The sequence below is a fragment of the Ylistrum balloti genome, unplaced genomic scaffold, assembly GCF_031769215.1.
Source record: "Ylistrum balloti isolate Yb309-2 unplaced genomic scaffold, AGI_CSIRO_Ybal_v1 Utg371242, whole genome shotgun sequence".
NCBI classification, from domain to species: Eukaryota; Metazoa; Mollusca; class Bivalvia; order Pectinida; family Pectinidae; genus Ylistrum; species Ylistrum balloti.
The window spans coordinates 217,336-232,277 of NW_026782672.1; the positions used below are offsets into that span (position 1 = coordinate 217,336).

General features: G+C 34.5%; 1 protein-coding gene across 1 annotated transcript; it reads right to left on the bottom strand.

Moving 5' to 3' along the window:
- Window positions 1-609: 609 nt before the first annotated feature.
- On the bottom strand, window positions 610-14,617 carry LOC132561608 (regulator of G-protein signaling protein-like). Its single transcript, XM_060226308.1, has 9 exons — window positions 14,479-14,617; window positions 13,971-14,088; window positions 13,207-13,354; window positions 5,581-5,710; window positions 4,450-4,576; window positions 4,118-4,247; window positions 3,007-3,131; window positions 1,433-1,599; window positions 610-1,055 (listed from the first exon to the last, which is right to left on the bottom strand). The coding sequence occupies exons 1-9, from the start codon at window positions 14,615-14,617 to the stop codon at window positions 610-612; spliced, it is 1,530 nt and encodes a 509-aa protein (XP_060082291.1).
- Window positions 14,618-14,942: the final 325 nt, after the last annotated feature.

Consider the following 14,942-nt stretch of genomic DNA (forward strand, 5'->3'; position numbering starts at 1 on the left):
GTCCGACAAGACTATAGAATATCTCCCCGTGATATCATTATAACGACCGTTTATGTCTTCTAAAGGAATGACATAATCAATATATGTATGTGAAATTGAAGGACTAAACAAGGTCTTTTTGACTTCTTTTGTAAGCTCATAGATAACATTCAGCCCTGCATGAAAGATAAACATTCCCATAGTTATGCCAATAGTCTGTTGGGAGATCCTCACTAAACGAACATATTGTCAACCAAAACCTTTTACGTTTTCGTGATCCTTATATCTTTTCTTTGATTTGGACTATTTTTCACGATTACGCTGCTATCGTATCAATAGAACGCGTTAGAGATGGGTGTGGTATAATGTACAGCATGCAAAAAATTCGAGTATAACTATTATCCTGTGTATCCTCTGTACGGAATGATCAACAAATCGTCCAATCAGTGTTTTACGGTTTTATTTGATATTATAATATATTATAGATGGTAACAGACCTGGATTTTAATCACGTATGAGGAAGATAAAGGACTCGGGAGTTATGGCCACTTTAAGTTAGAGTCTATACCAAACAGCCAACTTAGTCCAACTACACGGGCAACAGACATTATAATTGCCATAGCTACGTCGCTACTCATCGATGCCTGCAAAAACGTTTCCTTTTCTAAGCGACAGAGCGGCATTGACTACTGCATCAAAGGATCTGAGAGGTTTGGTTATTTTCTTAGCTTTTCCACTCGATTGTTTATTTAGTTCCTCCACCAGAAGACTCAGTTTCTTAGCCCTTTCCTGCTGAGGAGTCAGCACCTTGACCGGGATTTTAAAGTTCATTCGTTGTGCCTTCGGAGATGTAGTCGTATTCTCAGCTAAACTTTGCTTTTGAAGTTTTGTTCTACTTTCTCCGGCACTTTTTTTCAGGTTTGAGACGCTCATATGACTAGGCTTGACGACGCGTTTAGACATTTGTGATGTGCTGTGTTTTTCTAAGCCGGTTTTCTGTCCCCGTGGAATAGGATAGATAAGTCTCATGCCATGAACCATGGAGAAAGAGATCTTGAATCGGTCGTCATCGGGGACTGCAAAATAGTAAGAAAAATGTGACCGGTCAATATTTGATAGGTCTGTTAGCAAAGATTCAAATTTCTTTTCTTGTTTTCATATAGTCTGTTATAAGTAAAAGTACCAAGGAAACTCTGTAAACAAGTGTCTATCTATTAATTTATTAATGAAGTTATTCATGTTCTTCTGTTTTTAATTATGTAGATATGTGTTGTTTTATAACCAGCTGTTGATTATTTGTCTGTTGTTTATCCCGTTGCTGTGTGACATGTTGCAATATATTGCATGGATCTGTTACTGAAAGTGTTCCTGCTATTAGCCCTGTTGATGTATGCAGTTGTGTGATCTACTATTGGTTTATGTCTGTTGTTTACCCCATGGTTGTATGACTTACTATACACGGTCTGTGTTGTTACATCCACCTTGGAGTATCGTATATTGAAGAAAGGGGGTAAATCCTTGTCACTGTGAGGTGTCAACGAACGCTTGGGTTTGATCTGTGACTCTATCTTCGCCAGGACATCTTCAGGAGTCGTATTGGTCAACCAGGACTCGTGAAACCTAACACAACAGGCCGATAATTATACAAGGCAGGTAACCTTAAATCGTGCATACGTATCTCAATGGTAAAATCACTAGTATAGGTCATCAAATAGGATTTAGATTTGAAACAATGTAATTTCAAATTTAACTAAAGATATTTATTCCAAGGGCTTTTTATAACAGATTCGTCGTGTCTACTTTGACGTAACATTTAACACTAAAAGGATGGTAATGGGACAAAATGCTTGTTCTTGCGGAGGAAACACGCGGTTGTTTATAAATAACTGATTTTACATTAAATGAAATTGGAGGGAGAGAAGACGTTAAGAAACGAAACAACGATGTAAGCATTGAACCGTTTATTATTTTAAATGCTGCATATCATACTGTGAAGATGACATAACGTTTTGTTGTTGACATGTGTCCTTTATGTAGATTGTAAATGCTACAACAGTGATTAATATAAATCCATTTACCATTCTCGTTGTATAACCAAAACTTGTAGGCTGAAGTGGTCATGCTATTAATGAAATGGACTTGTATGTTTTGTGAAATTAATTAAATATACTATCCTTTCATTTATTAATGTTGTATATTATACGATAGCCGTGAAATGGGCTATTCTTTCAGCTTTTAATGTTGTTTGTTACAAGAAAGCCGGGAAATGGATTATTCTTTCATCTATTAATGTTGTTTGTTACAAGAAAGCCGTGAAATGGGTTATTCTTTTAGCTTTTATTGTTGTATGTTTCCTTTACATCATGAAATGATCAAGCGTTTTGTCCAATAAGGTAATGTGTTTAATGGAATTTATGAAATTGACCATTCTTTACTCTATTGATGTAGTGTGGGACATGGAATTGGTGAAACTGACCATTCTTTACTCTATTGATGTGGTGTGGGACATGGAATTTATGAAATTGACCATTCTTTACTCTATTGATGTAGTGTAGGACATGGAATTGGTGAAACTGACCATTCTTTACTCTATTGATGTGGTGTGGGACAAGGAATTTGTGAAATGGACTACTCTTTACTCTATTGATTTGGTGTGGGACATGGAATTTGTGAAATGGACTACTTTTTACTCGATATATGTGGTACGGGACATGAATTTATGAAATGGACTATTCCTTTCGCTATGAATGTTTATGTTTCACGGAAATTATGCAATGAACTATTTGTGTTTTTTCTATTGATGTTGTATGTTTCAAGGAAGTCAGGAAATGCGCTATTCTCTTTATTTTTATTTATTTTTTTTTTATATCTATCTTTTGAGATTTCATTCTACACTCAAATATAACAAAAAAGAGAACTTATAAATTTTGATGGATTGAGTGACAAACTAATACAAATTTAATATTTCCATTTTGTGGACATTTTCACGTACATCCTTCGCCTGTATTTCCAGTATAGATACTCTACCTTTTCCAAAAGTAGTACAAAATTGGGAAAAGAAGGATAATTGCATCGTGGAACAGCCCCCGCACAGGCCCCGCAGAGTTTAGACTGTTTCCAATACTGTGTCCTAGCTCATTAGGAATGTTTATCTGGAAACAAATCGGCAAAATAGGTATTAGAACATTAAAAAGGTCGTTGTTATTGTAACGACGTCAGCAATTTCGAGATCAAGTTTCCTGTACTGATGTTAATGTATATAGATAAGGAAACGATTTAAACCCATGTACCAGGTGTGTGTAAGTTTCGCATATGTGTGTTATGAGATGTTTGATTTTTTCCTGTACTACCCCGTGCAGAGTTTTCTCTCGGATAGAATGACAGAAAAAACAAGATGATGCCTATACACCTCCTCCATCCGTCCTGCATGTTGGCGGGGAGGGGTGGAATTTGAAAAGCACAAAGATAAAGAAAAACAATTAGAAGATTGGACATTATACATGCATTCCCCATTACCACATTCAATGATTAAATTTCTGATGGAACTCTTAATCTCATCATCAGTTTCGTAAAAGTTCTTGATGTGTCCCGTTTTTGTCTGTTTATAGTATTTGCCTGGCGCTATATTATCCCATTTCTCTGGAGTTGTTTTTAAATCCTATACATGATTATCAAAATGCACACGCTTTGGTTGCGCGTCAGTTTATCTATCATAACTTCAACATAAAGTATTTTGGGATTAGAAACAGACCTAAGATTTACATTTGACAACTTCACAGTGATCTTTTCCACCAACCATAATATAACATATGCAACAACAAAAAATTAAGTACCGGTTATCTTTTATTGTCTAGAGACAATTTTCTTCCCAGAAAGGTGTCGAAAGGATGTTTGACACGGATCTGTGTAAATATACATGTCAAACGTTTAAGTGAATTTGCTTAAGGACAATGATATTTTGAAGTTATTAAGTAATTAAGAACAGTAGCAAAACTATAGCGACGGTCGGGAAACCAGGATCATTGATTTTTTTCCTAACATGTTTTTTATGACATCAACATTTTACATCTTTCTTTTTATCCTTGTCATTCCGGATGTGACGTATATGTATGATAAACAATGTATGATGACTTCTTACCTGAACACGTGGTAAGATGTCTGACACTAGAAAACTCTCGATAATGGCTCTAGCCTTCACCACTAGAAGATCTGAGTCACTCTTGGAGATATTTTCCAAGGTCTTCAGTGTCTCTACCTGTTTCCTGTACCTACAATACAATATCCTAGTGTATTTAACCTGACGCTTGTACATACAGCTTCAGCACTGATCTCGCATATTCGTCAAAATTTACTTCAAACTTGAGTCATGAACAAAAATCACCAGCAATCATTAAACATTTTGATGAAACAATATTCTCCTTCAATGTCACAGGTACAAGAACTAATGGTCGGTATGATGATGTTACTTACTTTTCGACTTCTATCCAGAAGAGTAGATCATTTCCCAGTTTATTAATGATAACCAGTCGGTTTCGCATCACTACCCTTGTCTGGACTTCCATAGAGCTGGACGTCATCAGAGACTTCTCCAAAGCACCTATAACACGGTAGATATGACTCTCAGACGTCCAGGAGTATGGTGAAAATGTTAATCATTTGGGTTAGGGATTATGCACCAATCCCCTAGGATATAGGAAACTGGGTACTTTTATTGTCTTCCAGTGCAACATCGGTAAGAATACCTAACAGTTAAAAGCTTTCACATATGTTTGTTGACGTAATTGAACAAGAGGCCCATGTCTTTATCTCATTAACAATTTCTTTCAATTATCAGTTCAATGGCACCATTGGAGCTTGAGAAATTTAAAGTGTTTTTAAAGCTTGTCTCCCTGGCGGTCGTATTGCAATTTGGACTAATCCGAAAAATGACAACACTTGTTCAGGATTATCTCGGGCAACTTTTAGCTATATATCACTAGTGGAACTTCAGAAGGAGTGTAAATCAGGTGTTGAAAGCCATGATTTCACATTCATTTTACAACCGGACTGTAACAAAGACTAATTCCAATTTGGTTTCCTATTCTAATAGTTCCATTAACCACTGTTTACCGAAATATTTAACAACGAATGGAATTCGGTTGTTAACATGGGACGTACCCTTTATTTCTATGGAGCGCGAAAATTGTACATTTACGTTTATCAAGTTGTTAACAACTAATGAAACACTTTTCAGTTGTAACCAACATGTACGGGTGTTCCAGTTATCATGTTTTTCTCCTTGTACTTTTTCATGTGTTTCCGTGTAAATCTTTCTTTTTGTTCATATTTTGCCCTAGTTTTATTGAATTTGAGTTTGGATTATGATTATGTTGACATGTTGGTATTTTCTTGTTTTTCATACTATATTTTCTTAGATTTAACAGAGTGTATGCTAATGTTCACCAACGGGACATACGTTAGTCATGTAAACTCACGTGACTCAGATATTCATCACAGACTATTCAACAGCAGAACATGATGAACTGTTATGAACGTTGATCGAGGGGAAACAGAAAACGAATTTTGAGTGTTATATTTGGTATGTAATTTACCAAAACTTACTCGTTGGAGCCTCCTGGTCTCGATCAGTTTCATATTTCAAGTAGATCTCAAACAATCGACGTTCTTTCGGATCCTTAATAGCCCTCAGGAAATCCAAAATGGCGTTCGAAAAACCATGCCACAGGTTCATCTGAATAGGTATAAAAAGACAGATGGCAAGTTAATCCAGGAAATGTAGGATCGTCCATTAAACACAGAAACAACAAGACAGATGGCAAGTTAATCTAGGAAATGTAGGATCGTCCTTTAAACACACAAACGACAAGACAGATGGCAAGTTAATCTAGGAAATGTAAGATCGTCCTTTAAACACACAAACGACAAGACAGATGGCAAGTCAATCTAGGAAATGTAGGATCGTCCTTTAAACACACAAACGACAAGACAGATGGCAAGTTAATCTAGGAAATGTAAGATCGTCCTTTAAACACACAAACGACAAGACAGATGGCAAGTTATTCTAGGAAATGTAGGATCGTCCTTTAAACACAAACAATAAGACAGATGGCAAGTTAATCTAGGAAATGTACACACAAACCAGAATTGAAGTTCTTATAGTGGAACTAACTACCCACTGAAGAAAAACCTTAGACATTTGACATCTAAATCCACACGCTTTAATGAACTGTGTTTAAACTATACATCTACAAAAGCCAAATAACTACATTTTTCACGTTTCAACAATAAGAAATTTAGACTCCCGGAGGGCATATTTGTTATGAAATTAGAATAAGATATTAAGATATTGACTACCGTCATATGAAACAGGATACTTTAGGGGCTCAAGCAACTAAATTAATCACTTTCTGTTATTATTTGGCATGTAAGCTATAAACTTTTTTTTTGTAATTCATATTTTTTATTTCTTTTGATTCACACCTAATCAATTTGTTACAAATTTGAAAAATAACAACTTATATCCACAGATATAATATTTCTAGTTACAGATGTTTGTATAGTATAACGAAATGTTATTGATTTAATAAATTGTCCATTGGTTGCCATTTTTGGATTATTTCAGGAAACTTATTTGAGCTGTTGTGGCCCAATTGAGTATAAGCAAGTCGTTGTTTCTTTTCATTTCTTCTTTTATTAGGTACAAGCAGAGTCTGACATGGTTTGTGAGAGATGGTGTTCCTTTCTCCAGCGCTCCCCGGCCTTCTCTCGCTAACCCCAATATCTGTCGTCTATTTATCCCCACTGCCGAAATGACCGTTGATCAAACCCCACTTAACCTATGTATCTTGAATCATGAATCTACGCTGATGTTAGCTAAATTATTGCTGACCATCCGTAAATCAATACATACTAACATTATATAGGAATAGGTACATAGATGATACATATATAGAAATAGGAACACATACAATTGTATATACTGCGTAATTAAATGTGATGAAATCTTCCTGGTCAGTTTGTAAGCTAATCCTACTTCACCTACTTATAGTGTTCAATGTCTTGCCACATCAGCATAAATCGTATTAACTAAAGATACACATTAGGTCTGATAATAATATTTAGATCAACGGTACATTTATAATTTGAATGAAACCAAAGATTGGTTTTATTTTTTGTTCTATTTTTTCATAATTAGCTGGAACACCATTTTCCCATAAGCCATCTGGTTACACTGTAATACCTGTCTGAAGTTATTTCAATTTCTCTGTTACGTTTTAAAAACGATAACAAACCTGTTATTGAAGGAAGAGAAAAGTTACATTTACATATATATATATGTAGCGTCTTATCATCAGAAAAAACAATTAAGCAAATTATTATTATTATTGATTTTACATCCAAACATGGCATCCATTTTGTCAATTTCATATTCAATGTTACATTTCACCTTGATTAAATCTGAAAGTTTCCTCCAAATAACATTTACGTGAATGCATTGCCACATTAGATGATACAAATCTTCATCTTCATAATTACCATGGTACAATTCTTGTTATCATTTATGGCGAATTTATATAAAAGTGTACTAGTACAAAATGTTCTATGAAAAATTTTGAATTGAAAATTTCTTAGATTTACATCTTGTGTACAACTCCTTGGTATCAAATACGTATATTTCCAATCTATTTCTAGGTTTTGCAGATCTTCAGACTACTTTTCAATTGCTCTTTGATTTATAGAAAGAACAGGGGAACAAAATTTTGAATAGAAATTTCTAGTAGGTTTGACAAGAGATTTTATAAGTCTAATATTATCAGTTTCTCGCACCGTATTGTTACCATGGCGACTGATTGAACTTTTCCATGCACCCGGAATGGCGGAAATAATGCCATAAAACTGTATCTTTTGACTTTGTGGTATATTAAAGCGTTCTTGTAAATTCTGAAAAGTCATCACCTTACCATCATTTAGAATAAGATCTGCTGTCTGGTTGATGCCACTATCTTGCCATGACTGGAAATATACTGGTTTGTTACCTATTTTTATATTATGATTAAACCATATTGGTTGGGACAAAAATACTCTGCATCCTGCTGTTCCAAATTTTGTTCACTCCAAGCCAAAGATACTTCTTTCCAGAAAAGATTAAATTTGTTAGTGATTTTAAGCATATCATGTTTTACAAATGAGAGAATGTTTATATTCCCATATTCATCCAATTGATATAACAGAAGTTTCCAAGGGGATGTGTTTTGAGGATCAATTGATTTCTTGATCCAGGTCGTTTTCAAAGATTTAATGACACTTTCAATATCAATCATATTAAGACCACCATTCTCATAACTGTTTCTTAGTGTTCCTCTCCTGATTTTATCTTTTTTGTCGTTCCATATAAAGTTAAAGCATATCTGTTCTACTTGTCGGAGTATGTGAAAGGGAGGCTTTTTTTTAAAACTGTAAATGACTGCACATGTATTGGAATTGCCAGTGGTTTGATAACAGTGATTTTTCCACTCAGGGTAAGATTTCTAAAAGACCAGTTCTTTAGAACTCGCTTGACTTCCATTAATTTTTCTTCATAATTTACAAAGGTTGTATCCATTTTACTCAGGTCATATTTGATACCAAGAACTTTAAACTTTCCAACTAAATTCCATTTTAAACCTCTTTGAGTAAGCAATTTTTCCTGACTGCCCTTTCTGCTGCCTATCCAAATAGCTTCGGTTTTGTTATAATTGGCTTTCAAGCCAGCACAATTTCCAAAAGAATCTAAAATATCTAAAGCTGATTTTAAAGAAATTTCTTCATCTTTTAGACATATTGCAGAGTCGTCAGCGTATTGACTCGAAAGGCTCTCTGTATCACCTATTTTAATACCCTTTATATCTGGTGAAAATTTTAAAGCTGAACTTAAAACCTCTATTACAATAATGAATAGATACGGAGAGAGGGGATCTCCTTGACGGACTCCTCTTTTGATAGGGAAAAAATTTGAACAGAATCCATTGTTGATGACGCAGCTAGTGACGTCATTGTACAGAAGTTTTACCCACGACTTTATAGTTTGACCAAAGCCAAAGAAATCAAGAGTTTTATGAAAAAAACTTCCATTCCACTGTATCGAAAGCCTTTTCGAAATCTATTAATAATAAAATTCCTGGAATATTTTTTTTCATTTGTTTTCTCAATTAGATCATAAATCAGTCGCGTGCATTCGCTAATGTATCTGCCTTTCAAAAATCCTTTCTGAGTATCTCTAATAATATTGTTAAGTACACGCTTTAATCTATTTGCTAATACAGAAGTTATGATTTTATAATCAACGTTTAACAACGAAATTGGGCGCCAGTTTTTTAGAAACTCTTTTTGTTTGTTTGGCCTTGGTAGACAGGTTATTACCCCTTGTTTTTGTGTAACTGATAGTTGTTTATTTTCAAAACCATACTTAATTGAATTAACGATAATATATTTAAGATCTTTCCAGAAGAATTTATAGAATTCAACTGTGAATCCATCTAAACCTGGAGACTTGCAATTTTTCATACTGAATAGAGCCTTTGCACATTCTGTTTCCGTGACGTCACTATCACAAAGCGTTTTTTCTTCATTAGAAAGTTTACAGATAAAAGGATTGTCATTACAGAAGAACATATTTGTTTGTTCATCAGTTATAACAGGATTTGTTGAATTATATATTTTTTGTAAAAAAGTTTTTGCTCTCCTAAAATATCATCAGTATTATGTATTTCTGAACCATCATCACGAACAAGCTTTGGAATTATTTTTTCTGTAAAATTTCTTTTTTCCAGATGACAAAAATATTTCGTACATTTTTCACCTTCCATGTTCCACCTAGCTTTTGCTCTGACCATCAGTCCTCGTACCCTTTCCTCTCTCAAATTGTGAAGTTCATTTTCTTTTGTTTCCAAAATTGTAGATATTTCTTGATTTTCAAAATTGAACGAATTTCGCTGCAATTCTAAAATTTCTGATTCTAGTTTCGAAGCTGTTTCGTTCTTTCGCTTATTTTTCCAACTAGCATAGGAAATGGTTTTCCTCTAATTGAAAGCTTAATGACTTCCCAAAGCAGCTGATAATTTATTGTAAAAGGTATATTATCTAAATTATTGTCTACTATATCATCAATTGCATAATCATTAAATACCTCATAAATAACAGTTTTAACATTATCGGTATATGTTTTGTCATAAAGCAATGAATTATTGAACTTCCAGGTCCCTCGTCCTCTTGGATGATCATATAATTTTAATTTAATTATAACAGGTGCATGGTCCGATATAAATTTTAGAACTATGTCAGAGGAAATGATACAGGACTGAAGGTCAGACGATATAAGAAAATAGTCAAGGCGGCTGCCTTTTCCACCTGGTCCAAACCAGCTATATCTTTTCAAATCAGGGTGTTGTAGACTCCATATATCAATTAAATCTAACTCATTCATTATATCAATGATAGCTGCCTTAGCGTTTTTGTTATTTTCCCTATTATACTTACATGTATATTTTTCAAACGACATGACTGCATTAAAATCTCCAGTAATGATTACAGAATCGTTATCAAATAGATCAATAGTTCTTTCCAGACCGTGGAAAAATTCAGGAGAGTCAGAATTTGGCTCGTATATACATGCAAGAGTCAATCTCTGATTCTGAATAGTAATATCCAAAATGATGAAGTTACCATCCTCGTCATTCAACTTTTTACAAATAGTGTATTCAGAACTATTTTTAAATAATATAGCAATACCACGAACGTTACCTGAATAGGAGCAAAAGAGACAGTCAAGACCCCACTCATGCTTCCATAGCCTTTCTACAGACGTCTTAGAATGTGTATCAACTAATATAGAAATATCATAGTTCCTATTTCTACACAAATCAAAAATATCTCTCCGTTTAAGGCATTCTGATAAACCTCGACAGTTCATACAAGCTATAGTTAGTTCACCCATTTTCAACAGTCAAATTGATCAGATAAAAAATGACAATATTTTCGACAACTATTAGAAAAACATCATGTATCAGCAAATATGTATAAGTTTGTTGTATATATATAGAAGTACACATGATTTGTGTGAACCATAGAAATTATAATCCCCATTTATCCCTACCCTGCAGATATATTTTCCCATCCCAAAAACCCATATAATCCACAGTATGTAAATTGAAAAGTAATCATTACAATGGAGGTAGACCAACAATGACATAACCCCCAGCAGATAACCATAGTATTAGTTGCTTCCTGCATAATTTCTTTTAAACAACAATAAACTCATATTTACAGAAAAAAAAGTAACACGCTCAATCTTTTATGACATTTTGTTTCATGAAATGCACATACGCACGACCCTTCAAAAAATAGCACCCGTTTGTTGTAAAGGAAAACTGAGTTTTGAAGTGCTTGAGCACTGCGAACTCGATGGCCCAAAAAAAAACTATTTCTAAAGGCACTATTTATAAATTTACGTATTCGCATACTTTGTACCATTCTAATCATAAACAGTATATATAGATCAGTAAACTATAAACTTAATGATTGAAGATTGGTAGATACATACCTGGAAAAGGATTCAGATAACATAAGCTGGTTAAATGTCTTCTCGGATTGTCATCGCTTTTAGCAATCAACAAACGGAAATTTACAAGTGAAACTAAACTCCCACTTTTATATATAATATATACCTATATGAATCCGTTAAAAAAAATCACAGTGTTTTAAATCTATATATGTTCATAAAGCAAAATACCTGCAGATACTTTTCACATGTTACTAGTTTGCACGTGTTGTATGCTCGTTCGTTGGTTCCATTGTTGTAAACCTTGTTCTCACTTGAGAAAGTGACATTACTTACATAGATTGACAAAGATTTACATGACGGGCGCTGTCAGTGAAGACTCTGACTTTTCCGATCTCATTCTCCTCCTGCTTTTCCAGGAGTTTCCATTTAACTCTTTCTTTTGTTTATAGTTTGACCTAGTTTTATTGAATTAAAGTTTGGATTATGATAAGGTCGGCATGCGGTATTTTGTTGATTTTTTATACCCATTTATGTATGTGTACCGCTTATTTGAAATCATAATAAAATCGGTTTATAAATGTGGTCTAACGATGAAAATATCATGACATGAAATATTACCATAACTATGAGCAAAATGGCAGAATTTATTATTCTAAAATATGGGATTCTTAGTTTCTGGAACAGCTGTTATCCAATTACCTGACAACTTTACCATAAAATGTCGTCATCAAATAGATATGTTCATGAAAGACATTGAAGTGTAACATTCACACAACTTTACAATAATACAGATGTTAGGAACCATATGATTATGTTTTTGTTGTTTAGAATCATTTTTCATGGTTCGGCCAGATTTAAGGGGTGCTGATTGACGTGACGCCTTTCATTATTTACAGATATCTTAACCAAAATGTCTCTTTGCTTAAGATAAAATACATACACAACGGTTTGACGCACATTGATGCATTCATTAATCATGTCATTAATTTACAAGTAGCTTAAATTGGGAAATCGTTCAGTGTTTAAACCAGCTCTAAATCAGCCACACAGGCCAACGTTTTGATTCATGAAGTGCACTGCATGAATGCAAAAACTCTTATTTTAGAAAATTTAGCACAAGTGTCACATGTTTATGCATTTATTCTAAACAAGTGATGACACTGATGATGGTTTTTTTTCGTTCTGTCCTAAAATATGCAATAACAAGAGTGCCGTGGACACAATATACACCGCCACAAAATTAGCAACAGAGAAAAAGTTGAAAATGTCATAAATCTTACGTGAAAATCTGATGATTATTTTAGGAGGAGTTGCATTCACAAGGAATGGACGTACGGACGGACAGACGGAGAAAATGACGCCAATATACACCGCATCCAGCGGCGTATAAAAACCAATATCTTTCACATGTATGTTTCTAGCAATATTAATGGTGTAGTAAAATATATTGAATATTTTTTTGTAAACTGAATTATACAAGACCTAAGTTTGTAATATTGTTATTTATCCCATGTTCATCATTATTGAACAGCTTACATATTATATCTCAAGGTTGATACAATAAGCAATTATATTGTCTTTGTACTCTATTTTATTCAAAGCTGAAATGATGTTTATTTGTTTAGTTATTGTCAGTCTATGATAATGTATGGGAGTTTAAAGGTTAAAAAGGCAAAACACGTTCATACCGTCTTTTTTCTTCGCATACGTCTTGGTTTCCCAATTTTCGGATCGAAGTCCTTCATCTGGTAGATATTTGCACGTGGGGGATAACTCTCGTTCATAGACTCGCGATACTCTGCGTCAGTGGGGTAAGTCTCCAAGTATCGAGGGTACCTGACAGTAACACAAGTAAAAACGTATCTGCAAAACATACATCTACCAGTACATCAGGTCAGCTCTCTACTAACATGTCTTTAAGGTGAGCATTCATCTTGTAAGGAAGAAGAGTGAAATGTAAACATAAATCAAACCATGTACACCATACAACCACTGAAGATACACTTCAATGTGTTTTCTGTAAGAATAACCTCTCTGTATATATGCCTTATCGAGAAGATACATTATTAGTAAAACCTCCTTGTATATATACTGGATCGAGACAATAAATTATGAGTAAAGCTTTCCTATATAGACACTGGATCGAGACAATAAATTATGAGTAAAACTTTCCTATATAGACACTGGATCGAGACAATAAATTATGAGTAAAGCTTTCCTATATAGACACTGGATCGAGACAATAAATTATGAGTAAAGCTTTCTATATAGACACTGGATCGAGACAATAAATTATGAGTAAAACTTTCCTATATAGAAACTGGATCGAGACAGTACCTTGTATTATCTCCTTGTTTATATACTGTATCGAGATTTTGCATTTTAGCATGTACTGGATCAAGACACGTGGCTTCCTTGCAAACAAAGGGGTATGGTTTTTGGTGGAACATACCATTTTCTCTCCATTGACCGGAAGACACTAGCCTGAGCGCACACCATCACACTTGCTGGGACTTTTTCCATTGTTGGGATTTGTCTGATGATGTCATCGCTACAGTCGAGCAGGTAACCTGTCAATAAATGTAACATTATTATGTATACTTGTCTTATGTGGCGTGCTGTGGTGCAATAGGGCATATACATCATTATAACGTATCCTTACCAGGAGAGTGTATTCTCAGCCCTGCCATGGCCTTCGGTCTTTCGTCACTTTCTATGTGTTTAATTATGATAGGTGGTCGTAGTATCCTCGACATTATCTTACTTGTACTATATTTATCATTAAAACACCGTGCCACAAAAGGAAATAAAATATCAAGCCGTAAAGGTGTTACAGCCAAGTTGTAAATTTCTATTTTAAACTAATACATAACGATCGGGAACTACCTCAAAGTCTCACGTCGATCGGTCTTCCATCTCTGGTATCTGGTGGTAAAGCGTTTAGGTGAGTAACCATTTACCTTGTTTAGCACCCCTGCTGAAAAATCGTTTGAATATCTGCAAAACCAGCAGCTGGCGTCCACGTGCAGTCTGTGTTTCCTTGAGTTCCTCGACGGCTGACCAGAACGAAAGAGGATGTCCCATCTTGTTTGACACCATGAAACGTTTGAAGAAGTCATAGTGAACTGGATTATTGAGAACTTCCATGAATGTCCTGTTAAAAGAGAGAGGTGTATGTCTTTAAGAAAGTGTGGTGCAGGATAGTGAACTCTATAAGTGACAATACCGATCAAAGATTTCAATTTAGGACGGCTGATTGAGACAATATGAGCCTTGTATTGAAGAGGTTAAGCAGCGAAGTCTTACTTCACATCTACTGTTACATCACTATTTAAAACTGTATACCCGAAGGCTGGCGTCATTTGATCATTTTATGTCGGAAAGGTAGCACTCTAAAGTAAACAAGGCATGGTTCCTACATCAA